Source organism: Lolium rigidum, chromosome 6 (assembly GCF_022539505.1).
Source record: "Lolium rigidum isolate FL_2022 chromosome 6, APGP_CSIRO_Lrig_0.1, whole genome shotgun sequence".
Taxonomy (NCBI): Eukaryota; Viridiplantae; Streptophyta; class Magnoliopsida; order Poales; family Poaceae; genus Lolium; species Lolium rigidum.
The window spans coordinates 149328551-149341770 of NC_061513.1; the positions used below are offsets into that span (position 1 = coordinate 149328551).

At 44.8% G+C, this 13220-nt stretch overlaps 1 protein-coding gene across 1 annotated transcript; it reads left to right on the forward strand.

Annotated features, from left to right (window-relative positions):
• The first annotated feature begins 9849 nt into the window (after positions 1-9849).
• Positions 9850-12583, forward strand: LOC124661435. The gene has a single exon (XM_047199292.1). It carries the CDS (start codon positions 10120-10122, stop codon positions 11302-11304), a length of 1185 nt encoding a protein of 394 aa, XP_047055248.1. The 5' UTR covers positions 9850-10119; the 3' UTR covers positions 11305-12583.
• Positions 12584-13220: the final 637 nt, after the last annotated feature.

Sequence of the window (13220 nt, forward strand, 5' to 3'; positions counted from 1 at the left end):
GGAATGGACCGGGGTCCACAGTTCACTAGAGGTGTCTCTCCCATAAGATAAATAGCATGTTGGGTGAACAAATTACGGTCGGGCAATTGACAAATAGAGAGAGCATGACAATGCACATACATGATATAATGAGTATTGTGAGATTTAATTGGGCATTACGACAAAGTACATAGACCGCTATCCAGACATGCATCTATGCCTAAAAAGTCCACCTTCGAGGTTATCATCCGAACCCCTTCCAGTATTAAGTTGCAAAACAACAGACAATTGCATTAAGTATGGTGCGTAATGTAATCAATAACTACATCCTCGGACATAGCATCAATGTTTTATCCCTAGTGGCAACAAGCACATCCACAACCTTAGAACTTTCCGTCACCGTCCCGATTTAATGGAGGCATGAACCCACTATCGAGCATAAATACTCCCTCTTGGAGTTAAGAGCAAAAACTTGGCCGAGCCTCTACTAATAACGGAGAGCATGCAAGATCATAAACAACACATAGGTAATAGATTGATAATCAACATAACATAGTATTCTCTATCCATCGGATCCCGACAAACACAACATATAGAATTACGGATAGATGATCTTGATCATGTTAGGCAGCTCACAAGATCCGACAATGAAGCACATGAGGAGAAGACAACCATCTAGCTACTGCTATGGACCCATAGTCCAGGGGTGAACTACTCACTCATCACTCCGGAGGCGACCATGGCGGTGAAGAGTCCTCCGGGAGATGATTCCTCTCTCCGGCAGGGTGCCGGAGGTGATCTCCAGAATCCCCGAGATGGGATTGGCGGCGGCGGCGTCTCAGTAAGGTTTTCCGTATCGTGGCTCTCGGTACCGGGGGTTTCGCGACGAAGACCTTAAGTAGGCGGAAGGGCGGAGTCGGAGGGGTCACGGGGGCCCCACACAGCAGGGCCGCGCGGGCCCCTCCTGGGCCGCGCCGCCCTGTTGTGGCGGCGCCTGATACGTCTCCGACGTATCGATAATTTCTTATGTTCCATGCCACATTATTGATGATACCTACATGTTTTATGCACACTTTATGTCATATTCGTGCATTTTCTGGAACTAACCTATTAACAAGATGCCGAAGAGCCGATTGTCGTTTTCTGCTGTTTTTGGTTTCAGAAATCCTAGTAACGAAATATTCTCGGAATTGGACGAAATCAACGCCCAGGGTCCTATTTTGCCACGAAGCTTCCAGAAGACCGAAGAGGAGTCGAAGTGGGGCCACGAGGCGCCGCCACCAGCCGACCTATGGTGTGGGGCCCTCGTGTGGCCCCCCACGTTGCCCTTCCGCCTACTTAAAGCCTCCGTCGCGAAAACCCCAGAACGAAGAACCACGATACGGAAAACCTTCCAGAGACGCCGCCGCCGCCAATCCCATCTCGGGGATTCCGGAGATCTCCTCCGGCACCCTGCCGGAGAGGGGATTCATCTCCCGGAGGACTCTTCACCGCCATGGTCGCCTCCGGAGTGATGAGTGAGTAGTTCACCCCTGGACTATGGGTCCATAGCAGTAGCTAGATGGTTGTCTTCTCCTCATTGTGCTTCATTGTTGGATCTTGTGAGCTGCCTAACATGATCAAGATCATCTATCCGTAATGCTATATGTTGTGTTTGTCGGGATCCGATGGATAGAGAACACCATGTTATGTTAATTATCAAGTTATTACCTATGTGTTGTTTATGATCTTGCATGCTCTCCGTTATTAGTAGAGGCTCGGCCAAGTTGATGCTAGTAACTCCAAGAGGGAGTATTTATGCTCGATAGTGGGTTCATGTCTCCGTGAATGCTGGGGAGTGACGAAACCCCTAAGGTTATGGATGTGCTTGTTGCCACTAGGGATAAAACATTGATGCTATGTCCGAGGATGTAGTTATTGATTACATTACGCGCAATACTTAATGCAATTGTCCGTTGTTAGCAACTTAATACTGGAGGGGTTCGGACGATAACCTCGAAGGTGGACTTTTTAGGCATAGATGCGGTTGGATGGCGGTCTATGTACTTTGTCGTAATGCCCAATTAAATCTCACCGTACTTATCATGTCATGTATGTGCATTGTTATGCCCTCTCTATTTGTCAATTGCCCGACTGTAATTTGTTCACCCAACATGCTTTTATCTTATGGGAGAGACACCTCTAGTGAACTCGTGGACCCCGGTCCATTCTTTTATACTCGAAATACAAATCTGCTGCAATACTTGTTCTTTACTCGTTTTCTTGCAAACAATCATCTTCCACGCAATACGGTTAATCCTTTGTTACAGCAAGCCGGTGAGATTGACAACCTCACTCGTTTCGTTGGGGCAAAGTACTTTGGTTGTGTTGTGCGGGTTCCACGTTGGCGCCGGAATCTCCGGTGTTGCGCCGCACTACATCCCGCCGCCATCAACCTTCAACGTGCTTCTTGGCTCCTCCTGGTTCGATAAACCTTGGTTTCTTTCTGAGGGAAAACTTGCTGCTGTGCGCATCATACCTTCCTCTTAGGGTTCCCAACGAACGTGTGAGTCACACGCCATCAAGCATATTTTCTGGCGCCGTTGCCGGGGAGATCAAGACACGCTGCAAGGGGAGTCTCCACTTCTCAATCTCTTTACTTTGTTTTTGTCTTGCTTTATTTTATTTACTACTTTGTTTGCTGCATTATATCAAAACACAAAAAAATTAGTTGCTAGCTTTACTTTATTTACTATCTTGTTTGCTATATCAAAAACACAAAAAAAATTAGTTTACTTGCATTTACTTTATCCAGTTTGCTTTATTTACTACTGTTAAAATGAGTAATCCTGAAGTTGAAGTTCGTTCGTTTAAGCAACAAGGGGGAGAATGTTTAAAAGATGCTTGGTATAGAATTAGTGATGCCCACAATAGGTGCACTAAGAAACACTCCACCACTATCCTACTCAGGAATTTTTATGTTGGTATCTCTAGCTGGAATAGATATGTTCTTGATTGTCTCGCGGGAGGTAACTTCCTAGGCGCTCCCGCTTTAGAACCTAGTTGCATTATTGAGAGTTTATTTGGAACACCACCTGTTAATGAAATTAAAATTGAAACCTCCCTTGAGGATGTTATGAAAAAATTGGAAACCATAGAGAAAAATTTTCCGAGTATTGAAACTAAGTTGGAGATGTTACTTGATAAAACTGATAAACTTGATAAATCCTTAGGAGGAATTGATGAAAGAATTAATGTCCTAGGAACTTGTGTTGACCATGATAATCAAATTAATAGGATTGGCAAACTTGAAAAAGCTATGGGAACCTTGGGTTCAACCTTTTCATCTTTACAGTTTAGAGAGAAAGCTTATGTGGGAAAGGAGCAAAAGTTTATGTATGTCTCTAAAGTGCCTAAACCAAAGAAATATTATTATAGGTCTAAGATTGACAAAGCCCTTAGTACCACTACAGATGGGGGAGCTTATGATGCTCCATCTCTTGATGTTACTTGATTTACACTTTTTGCGCCTAGCTGAAAGGCGTTAAAGAAAAGCGCTTATGGGAGACAACCCATGTTTTTACTACAGTATTTTTGTTTTATATTTGAGTCTTGGAAGTTGTTTACTACTGTAGCAACCTCTCCTTATCTTAGTTTTATGTTTTGTTGTGCCAAGTAAAGTCTTTGATAGTAAAGTAAATACTAGATTTGGATTACTGCGCAGAAACAGATTTCTTTGCTATCACGAATCTGGGTCTAATTCTCTGTAGGTAACTCAGAAAATTAAGCCAATTTACGTGAGTGATCCTCAGATATGTACGCAACTTTCATTCAATTTGGGCATTTTCATTTGAGCAAGTCTGGTGCCCTAATAAAATCCATCTTTACGGACTGTTCTGTTTTGACAGATTCTGCCTTTTATTTTGCATTGGCTCTTTTGCTATGTTGGATGAATTTCTTTGATCCATTAATGTCCAGTAGCTTTATGCAATGTCCAGAAGTGTTAAGAATGATTGTGTCACCTCTGAACATGTTAATTTTTATTGTGCACTAACCCTCTAATGAGTTGTTTCGAGTTTGGTGTGGAGGAAGTTTTCAAGGATCAAGAGAGGAGTATGATACAATATGATCAAGGAGAGTGAAAGCTCTAAGCTTGGGGATGCCCCGGTGGTTCACCCCTGCATATTCTAAGAAGACTCAAGCGTCTAAGCTTGGGGATGCCCAAGGCATCCCCTTCTTCATCGACAACATTATCGAGTTCCTCCCCTGAAATTATATTTTTATTCCGTCACATCTTATGCACTTTGCTTGGAGCGTCGGTTTGTTTTTGTTTTTTGTTTTGTTTGAATAAAATGGATCCTAGCATTCACTTTATGGGAGAGAGACACGCTCCGCTGTAGCATATGGACAAGTATGTCCTTAGGCTCTACTCATAGTATTCATGGCGAAGTTTCTTCTTCGTTAAATTGTTATATGGTTGGAATTGGAAAATGCTACATGTAGTAATTATAAAATGTCTTGGATAATTTGATACTTGGCAATTGTTGTGCTCATGTTTAAGCTCTTGCATCATATACTTTGCACCCATTAATGAAGAAACACTTAGAGCTTGCTAATTTGGTTTGCATATTTGGTTTCTCTAGAGTCTAGATAACATCTAGTATTGAGTTTTGAACAACAAGGAAGACGGTGTAGAGTCTTATAATGTTTACAATATGTCTTTTATGTGAGTTTTGCTGTACCGTTCATCCTTGTGTTTGTTTCAAATAACCTTGCTAGCCTAAACCTTGTATCGAGAGGGAATACTTCTCATGCATCCAAAATCCTTGAGCCAACCACTATGCCATTTGTGTCCACCATTCCTACCTACTACATGGTATTTATCCGCCATTCCAAAGTAAATTGCTTGAGTGCTACCTTTAAATTCCATCATTCACCTTTGCAATATATAGCTCATGGGACAAATAGCTTAAAAACTATTGTGGTATTGAATATGTACTTATGCACTTTATCTCTTATTAAGTTGCTTGTTGTGCGATAACCATGTTTCTGGGGACGCCATCAACTATTCTTTGTTGAATATCATGTGAGTTGCTATGCATGTCCGTCTTGTCTAAAGTAAGAGAGATCTACCACCTTAATGGTTGGAGCATACATATTGTTAGAGAAGAGCATTGGGCCGCTAACTAAAGCCATGATTCATGGTGGAAGTTTCAGTTTTGGACATATATCCTCAATCTCAAATGAGAATAATAATTGTTGCCACATTCTTATGCATTAAAGAGGAGTCCATTATCTGTTGTCCATGTTGTCCCGGTATGGATGTCTAAGTTGAGAATAATCAAAAGCGAGAAATCCAAAATGCGAGCTTTCTCCTTAGACCTTTGTACAGGCGGCATGGAGGTACCCCATTGTGACACTTGGTTAAAACATGTGTATTGCAATGATCCGGTAGTCCAAGCTAATTAGGACAAGGTGCGGGCACTATTAGTATACTATGCATGAGACTTGCAACTTGTAGGATATAATTTACATAACTCATATGCTTTATTACTACCGTTGACAAAATTGTTTCATGTTTTCAAAATAAAAGCTCTAGCACAAATATAGCAATCGATGCTTTCCTCTTTGAAGGACCATTCTTTTTACTTTTATGTTGAGTCAGTTCACCTATTTCTCTCCACCTCAAGAAGCAAACACTTGTGTGAACTATGCATTGATTCCTACATACTTGCATATTGCACTTGTTATATTACTCTATGTTGACAATTATCTATGAGATATACATGTTACAAGTTGAAAGCAACCGCTGAAACTTAATCTTCCTTTGTGTTGCTTCAATACCTTTACTTTGATTTATTGCTTTATGAGTTAACTCTTATACAAGACTTATTGATGCTTGTCTTGAAGTACTATTCATGAAAAGTCTTTGCTTTATGATTCACTTGTTTACTCATGTCATTACCATTGTTTTGATCGCTGCATTCATTACATATGTTTACAAATAGTATGATCAAGGTTATGATGGCATGTCACTTCAGAAATTATCTTTGTTATCGTTTTACTCGCTCGGGACGAGCGTAACTAAGCTTGGGGATGCTGATACGTCTCCGACGTATCGATAATTTCTTATGTTCCATGCCACATTATTGATGATATCTACATGTTTTATGCACACTTTATGTCATATTCGTGCATTTTCCGGAACTAACCTATTAACAAGATGCCGAAGAGCCGCTTGTCGTTTTCTGCTGTTTTTGGTTTCGAAATCCTAGTAACGAAATATTCTCGGAATTGGACGAAATCAACGCCCGGGGTCCTATTTTGCCACGAAGCTTCCGGAAGACCGAAGAGGAGTCGAAGTGGGGCCACGAGGCGCCGCCACCATAGGGCGGCGCGGCCCGGGCCCCGGCCGCGCCGACCTATGGTGTGGGGCCCTCGTGTGGCCCCCCACGTTGCCCTTCCGCCTACTTAAAGCCTCCGTCGCGAAAACCCCGAACGAAGAACCACGATACGGAAAACCTTCCCGCAGACGCCGCCGCCGCCAATCCCATCTCGGGGGATTCTGGAGATCTCCTCCGGCACCCTGCCGGAGAGGGGATTCATCTCCCGGAGGACTCTTCACCGCCATGGTCGCCTCCGGAGTGATGAGTGAGTAGTTCACCCCTGGACTATGGGTCCATAGCAGTAGCTAGATGGTTGTCTTCTCCTCATTGTGCTTCATTGTTGGATCTTGTGAGCTGCCTAACATGATCAAGATCATCTATCCGTAATGCTATATGTTGTGTTTGTCGGGATCCGATGGATAGAGAATACCATGTTATGTTAATTATCAAGTTATTACCTATGTGTTGTTTATGATCTTGCATGCTCTCCGTTATTAGTAGAGGCTCGGCCAAGTTGATGCTAGTAACTCCAAGAGGGAGTATTTATGCTCGATAGTGGGTTCATGTCTCCGTGAATCTGGGGAGTGACAGAAACCCCTAAGGTTATGGATGTGCTTGTTGCCACTAGGGATAAAACATTGATGCTATGTCCGAGGATGTAGTTATTGATTACATTACGCGCAATACTTAATGCAATTGTCCGTTGTTAGCAACTTAATACTGGAGGGGGTTCGGACGATAACCTGAAGGTGGACTTTTTAGGCATAGATGCAGTTGGATGGCGGTCTATGTACTTTGTTGTAATGCCCAATTAAATCTCACTGTACTTATCATGTCATGTATGTGCATTGTTATGCCCTCTCTATTTGTCAATTGCCCGACTGTAATTTGTTCACCCAACATGCTTTTATCTTATGGGAGAGACACCTCTAGTGAACTGTGGACCCCGGTCCATTCTTTTATACTGAAATACAAATCTGTCTGCAATACTTGTTCTTTACTCGTTTTCTTGCAAACAATCATCTTCCACACAATACGGTTAATCCTTTGTTACAGCAAGCCGGTGAGATTGACAACCTCACCGTTTCGTTGGGGCAAAGTACTTTGGTTGTGTTGTGCAGGTTCCACGTTGGCGCCGGAATCTCCGGTGTTGCGCCGCACTACATCCCGCCGCCATCAACCTTCAACGTGCTTCTTGGCTCCTCCTGGTTCGATAAACCTTGGTTTCTTTCTGAGGGAAAACTTGCTGCTGTGCGCATCATACCTTCCTCTTAGGGTTCCCAACGAACGTGTGAGTTACACGCCATCAGCGCCTCGTGGCCCCACTTCCTTTCCCCCTCGGTCTTCTGGAAGCTTCGTGCAAAAATAGGACCCTGGGCGTTGATTTCGTCCAATTCCGAGAATATTTCCTTTGTAGGATTTCTGAAACCAAAAACAGCAGAAAACGACAGAATCGGCTCTTCGGCATCTCGTTAATAGGTTAGTGCCGGAAAATGCATAAATACGACATATAATGTGTATAACATGTAGATATCATCAATAATGTGGCATGAAACATAAGAAATTATCGATACGTCGGAGACGTATCAATCGTCGTCCACTTTCTGCTTACTGTGTGTTTCTTGGTGGTTCGCTTGTTGCTTGGAAGAAGAAGAAACAGGTAGCGGTTTCCCATTCGAGTGTTGAGGCTGAGCTGCGGGCTATGACTTTGTTGATTGCTGAGGTGACCTGGTTACGGTGGTTGCTTGCAGATTTTGGGATCTTTGTTACGACACCCACTCCACTTTTGTCTGACAGTACATGTGCTATCAGTATTGCACGTGATCCGGTCAAGCATGAGCTAACCAAACATATTGATGTTGATGCTTTTTATAGACGTGCTCAGGTGCAGGCTCAGGTTGTTGCGCTTCATTACCTGCCTTCAGATTTGCAGTTGGCGGATTTGTTTACAAAGGCACAAACCCGAGCGCAGCATGATTTCTTACTCTCCAAACTCAGTGTTGTGGATCCCCCATGAGTTTGAGGGGGGGTGTTAGATGTATATATTTGTGTATTGTAGTTTCCCCATATGTTAGGGGGCTTCCTGCATATTTGCACCTGTACCTGTACTATATATTGTGGCCTTTGGACCCATGGTAATACAACAAGTCTATTACCCTAACAGTCGCCTCACGGTGGCGCTTCCTGCTCGTCACCTCTTCTGAAGAGGCGGCGTCGTCTGACGCATCGGAGAAACTTGTGTCCTCCTCGTCGTCGACGGAGCTCGCCGGCTGCGCCTTCCGCTTCGCTTTCGCCTCCGCCTTGGCCCGGGCAGCCGCCGCCTCCTCAGCCTCTTCCTCCTCCTTGGCCTCGGCCTCCTCCTCCTCCTCCTCCTCAGCCTGGGCCTCCTCCTCCTCCTCGGCCTCCCATTGCTCGCCGCTGTCCGGCAGCGGGGAATCATCACCGCTGCTGGGCGTCTGGACTCTATCCCACCAATGGCGCCATCCTAGAGACTTGCCCTCGCTGTCGGTGTCTGATGGAAGCCCGGAGAGGTCGCTCATCGTGAGAAGATTGGATGAATGGCGGCCGGTTGAAGATCCGAAAGCGCCTACATACGGGTCTTATTGAGCGCGGATAAACGGCGGCACAGATGTCGAAGAGACCGGCGGTTGCTCTTCCGCAGAGTTCACGCTCCATTCTGAAGGTTCGCGCGTCAATCAACGCGGTTGCCAATGCAACGGTTCCACTTCCCGACAACTGCATCGTCCCTAGGTAGGCGGCGGTTGAGCGTCCGTCCGTGAGTCGCTGACGCGTCGGTCCCGCCACGCCTCGCCTCGCATTTTGATTTGTCCGACGTGCCCCGAGCGTCCCCTGTGTAGCGGGGACGGGCTCGGGGCGCCGGACAACTATCAGGCCGCGCCGGACAAAAAGAGGCTTTGGGGGACATGGCTGAGAACGTTTTTTTGTCTGGCGTCCCCCAAATCCCTTTGGGACGCGACTGGAGATGCTCTAAGTACATTGATGGAGGTGGGCAAGCTTGCCGAGTTTAGGTATGTCCCTTCGGAAAAAAAAAGAGTTTAGGTACCTCCGATGTATTTTACGGACAAACATTTGGTGCACATGGGTACTAGTGATCTTGTTTTTTAAATAAATCAAAAATCATATTTTAAGTTTTAAAAATATCTGAAAAAACTGCAAATATTATTTAAGATATACAAACGTGTAAAAACAATAAATCAAGATACACAAAAAAGGAGAAAAGTCTAGATCTGAGTAGTCATTTTCAAATCTCCAAAAGTATGTCAGATTTTGTTATTATCTAGCGCAAAGTAAAAAAAAGAATTTTGTGTTGAGATTTTTGAGATGTATCACTGTTATTTTTCAAATTTTCTGATAACTAATATGCATTTTTTAAATTATTTTAAAATGACGAGAGCAACGGAGAGCTCGAGTGCCAAAAACACTTTCCGGTATTTTACACCGTGACTGCCTCTCTCCCGTTTCCCCTTTTCTTTCTTTCTCGTTCGTTAGTCTTTCTCCCCATCCATTCTCACGAGACAGAGCTCCAACACCTTGAGATTACCACCGCCAGCACCGAGCCGGAGTGGAGGCAGACGCGGCTGGCGGCGCCGGCGACGACGAGGCTAGATCGAGCCGTAGGGAGGCTCCGCGGCGGAGCGTACTCCGGTGAGGAAAAATCTTAGGGTTTATTGGTGAGATCCCAAATCATCCCGTCAACAAAAACAACAACACCCAAATCAGTTAGAAGCTCCGCCGCTCAGCCAAATCCCCTACCATGCACCGCCCTCGTGGACCGCGCCGGCCATGGTCGGACGGCCTCCCACCCGAGCTCCTCCGCGTCATCCTCCTCAACCTCACCTGCCTAGCCGACCGTGTCTACTTTTCTGCTGTCTGCCGACCGTGGCGCTCCGCCGCGAGTGGCCTGGACGCTCCGCCGGGCCAGCTCCCTTGGCTCCTCCTCCCGTCCCCCGCCGCGCCCTCCTTTTTCAGCCTCCACTCCGGCGCCACTCGCCGCCTATACCTCCCGGAGAAGGTCCGCGGCGCGCGCCTATGCGGCTCCCACGATGGCGGCTGGGTCGCCCTCGCGTTCGACCAGTGGCGAGGGTATGCGGCCGTGAACCTCCTGTCCGGCGCGAGGGTTCTGCTCCCTGACAGGCTCAGGACCAACCTTCCCAACTTGCACGGGAACGGCGACTGCGAGCACCGCATGTTCATTCGTACCGTCATCTTCTCGGAGGCGCCCTCGACGAAGGGCTGCCTTGCTGCTGCGCATGTCTCCAGCGCCTTCAACATCGCGTTCTGCCGGCCAGGTATGGACCGGCACTGGGTTGCGTACCAGCATGCTGTGGATGTGATCCAGGACATGATCTATTTCAAGAACAAGCTGAAGGAAGGTTTCCATATCCTGTCAAACACAGAGGATGTTGCTGTGTACACACCCAACGGCGGCCCAAGCGCCCCTCTGGTGATGTCTCGGAGCTCCTACCAGGTCCAGAAGCGCCCTGATTACAAGCCTGACAATCTGAACTTGTCCCGCTATCTGGTGGAGTCCCGTGGAAAACTGCTGATGGTTCTGCGGCAACTCAAGGAGTGTCGGGATCCCAAGGGGAGTCCCACGTTTAGGTTCAGAATCTTTGAGATGAACCATGGGATTGCTCCCGGCGGGGGCTCTGTAGTTTCCTGGGTCGAACTCCAGACTCTTCCTGGTCGGTTGCTCTTACTTGGCCGAGGCTGCTCCAGGGCATTTGAGGTGTCTCAGTTCAACAGGCTCGAAGTGGGTCACATCTATTATTCGGACGGTACTAGATTCAACATATCATTGGCATTAAAGAGTGGGAGTATGCATTCCAGTACTGATATGGGCGTGGATGTTCAGAAAAAACTCAATCGCAGGAAGCGAACTTGGCGCTTTCCGCGACAATTTACTTCAGAGTGCTATCCAATCTGGTTTGCACCCTGAATCGGTATAGGGTTTTGGAGAATTTGGCTGGGTCTGGCTAGGCACTTTCTGCAGTTATGCTAAAGGATGCTAGGCACTGTATTTCAGAAATAAGAAATTTTATTCCAGTGAAGAAATATCAATCAATTATGTTTTGTGTCACCTGCTTGTTGTTGGGCTCGGTTTACTCTTTTGTGTCACCCAAATTAGCATTGGATTTTGTGATAGTTCTCCAACTCTGGATTGTGCGATGCACAAACTCTTGTTGGTGTATATCTCATCCACATTACAGGCACAAAATAGTATGGAGTAGCCAGGAATTGAATCACTCAACTCCATGCACATGAATTTCAGAAGGGCCACATCTTTACTATTGAAGCCTCGAGCTTAGAAAGCTCTTGTCTACAACTGATGGTCATGTCCTCATATGTAAGTCCTTTGTTAAACTATGTAGCAATTTTTTGCAAGATCCAATTGAAAGCAAAGAGATATGCATCAAATAAACAGATACATGGTCATTTGCTACTTGAACATGATTACGTGAGCTAGTTTACATTATATATTTAGATTATACTCCCTCCATTCACTATTATATTCATTCCCTGGCAGTACTTATATGTAATAGAATACAGGAACTTTAAATTTTCTGTACTCTGATTAAGTATCTACGTTCCACACAAACAGGAGATAAGAATCATCCAAGCATACCGAAAAGTCTGAACTTTTTACTGTACTTACCTGTCATTTGTATATACAAGAAAAAACCAGTTAAAAGCTAGAAAAGATATAACAAGCTACAAGATGCTGTAAAATATTAAATGGTCATCAGGAAGACAGAGTCTGTCAAACTAATCTCATCCAGAGATTAAAAAATTATGTCTACCAGGTCGATTTCTTCCAAATCTGTTTATAGAGAAATAGGAGCTCACAACAAGTGCTGATTCCAAAGCAAAAACAACAGAAAGCAAGTCTAAGACGGAGAAACTTTTCTGCCAGCCAACATAGACCCCGTCTTCAATTACAAACAGAGGAAGAGTGCAAGAGCTATACTACCCATAATTGGATGGAACTAGAGCAGGAGCCAGGGAGGATGTGAGGTTATCGATGAGAAGACCGCTGCCAGATCGCGCGAGAGTTGTAACCTGCCTCCCGATTGCTGCTGGAAGAGATAGACGAAGCAAATATATTTCATCATGTCTGCAACTTTTCCAGTTCTGCTCTTTGTTAGTTTTATAAGATCTGTAAAACATTCAGTTTACAACTTTAAATATTGTGAACAAATAATGGCGCTTTTGCATCACGGTATCATAGTCTTCATATATTAGCTTCCTAAATGACAAGGAAATCAGTCAGGTAAGGTTACATCTCTCCCATTCTTTGGGTGTTGCAGTTGACAATGTCACTTCCCTTCCTCAGGGGCAAGGTGAGTCATCTTTATCCTCTTTCTAACGCCAACAATGTTCTTATTTGTTTGGTTTTAGTATGTTGAATATTTGAGATTTTGAGTCTAGTGACTGGTTAGTTTCTGGAGCGATTGAGCTATATAGAGAGTTTCTTGGTGAATATCTTACATGGACTGTGGTGCATTGATAGATAGAGATGGAAAGCAGAAAGTTGGATTTTATTTCTGTTGAAGCTCTGTTACGGATGACCAACCTTTTATAGTTGGTGTGCTTCAGCCCCTTCCCAAATTTAAAGTGACAACCAACCATGCTACATTTTATGGCCAGGGCCTAGGGGTAAAGTATTTGATTAGTTTCTTCATAGACTGAACTATATATTCAGTATTACTTCGTGCTCACGAATTGTTTTATTATGTAGCTACCAAATAAAATTACAGTGTCTTATGAGGGTATCATGTTGCAGCACAGAAAGGTGTTGAAAATGACAGAACCCATTACTGATGCAAAGTATACTATACTACTATAGGGTTCTCA

Coding starts and splice junctions, on each gene's coding strand:
- LOC124661435 (XM_047199292.1), top strand. CDS start 10,120: ATGCACCGCCCTCGTGGACCGCGCCGGCCATGGTCGGACGGCCTCCCA.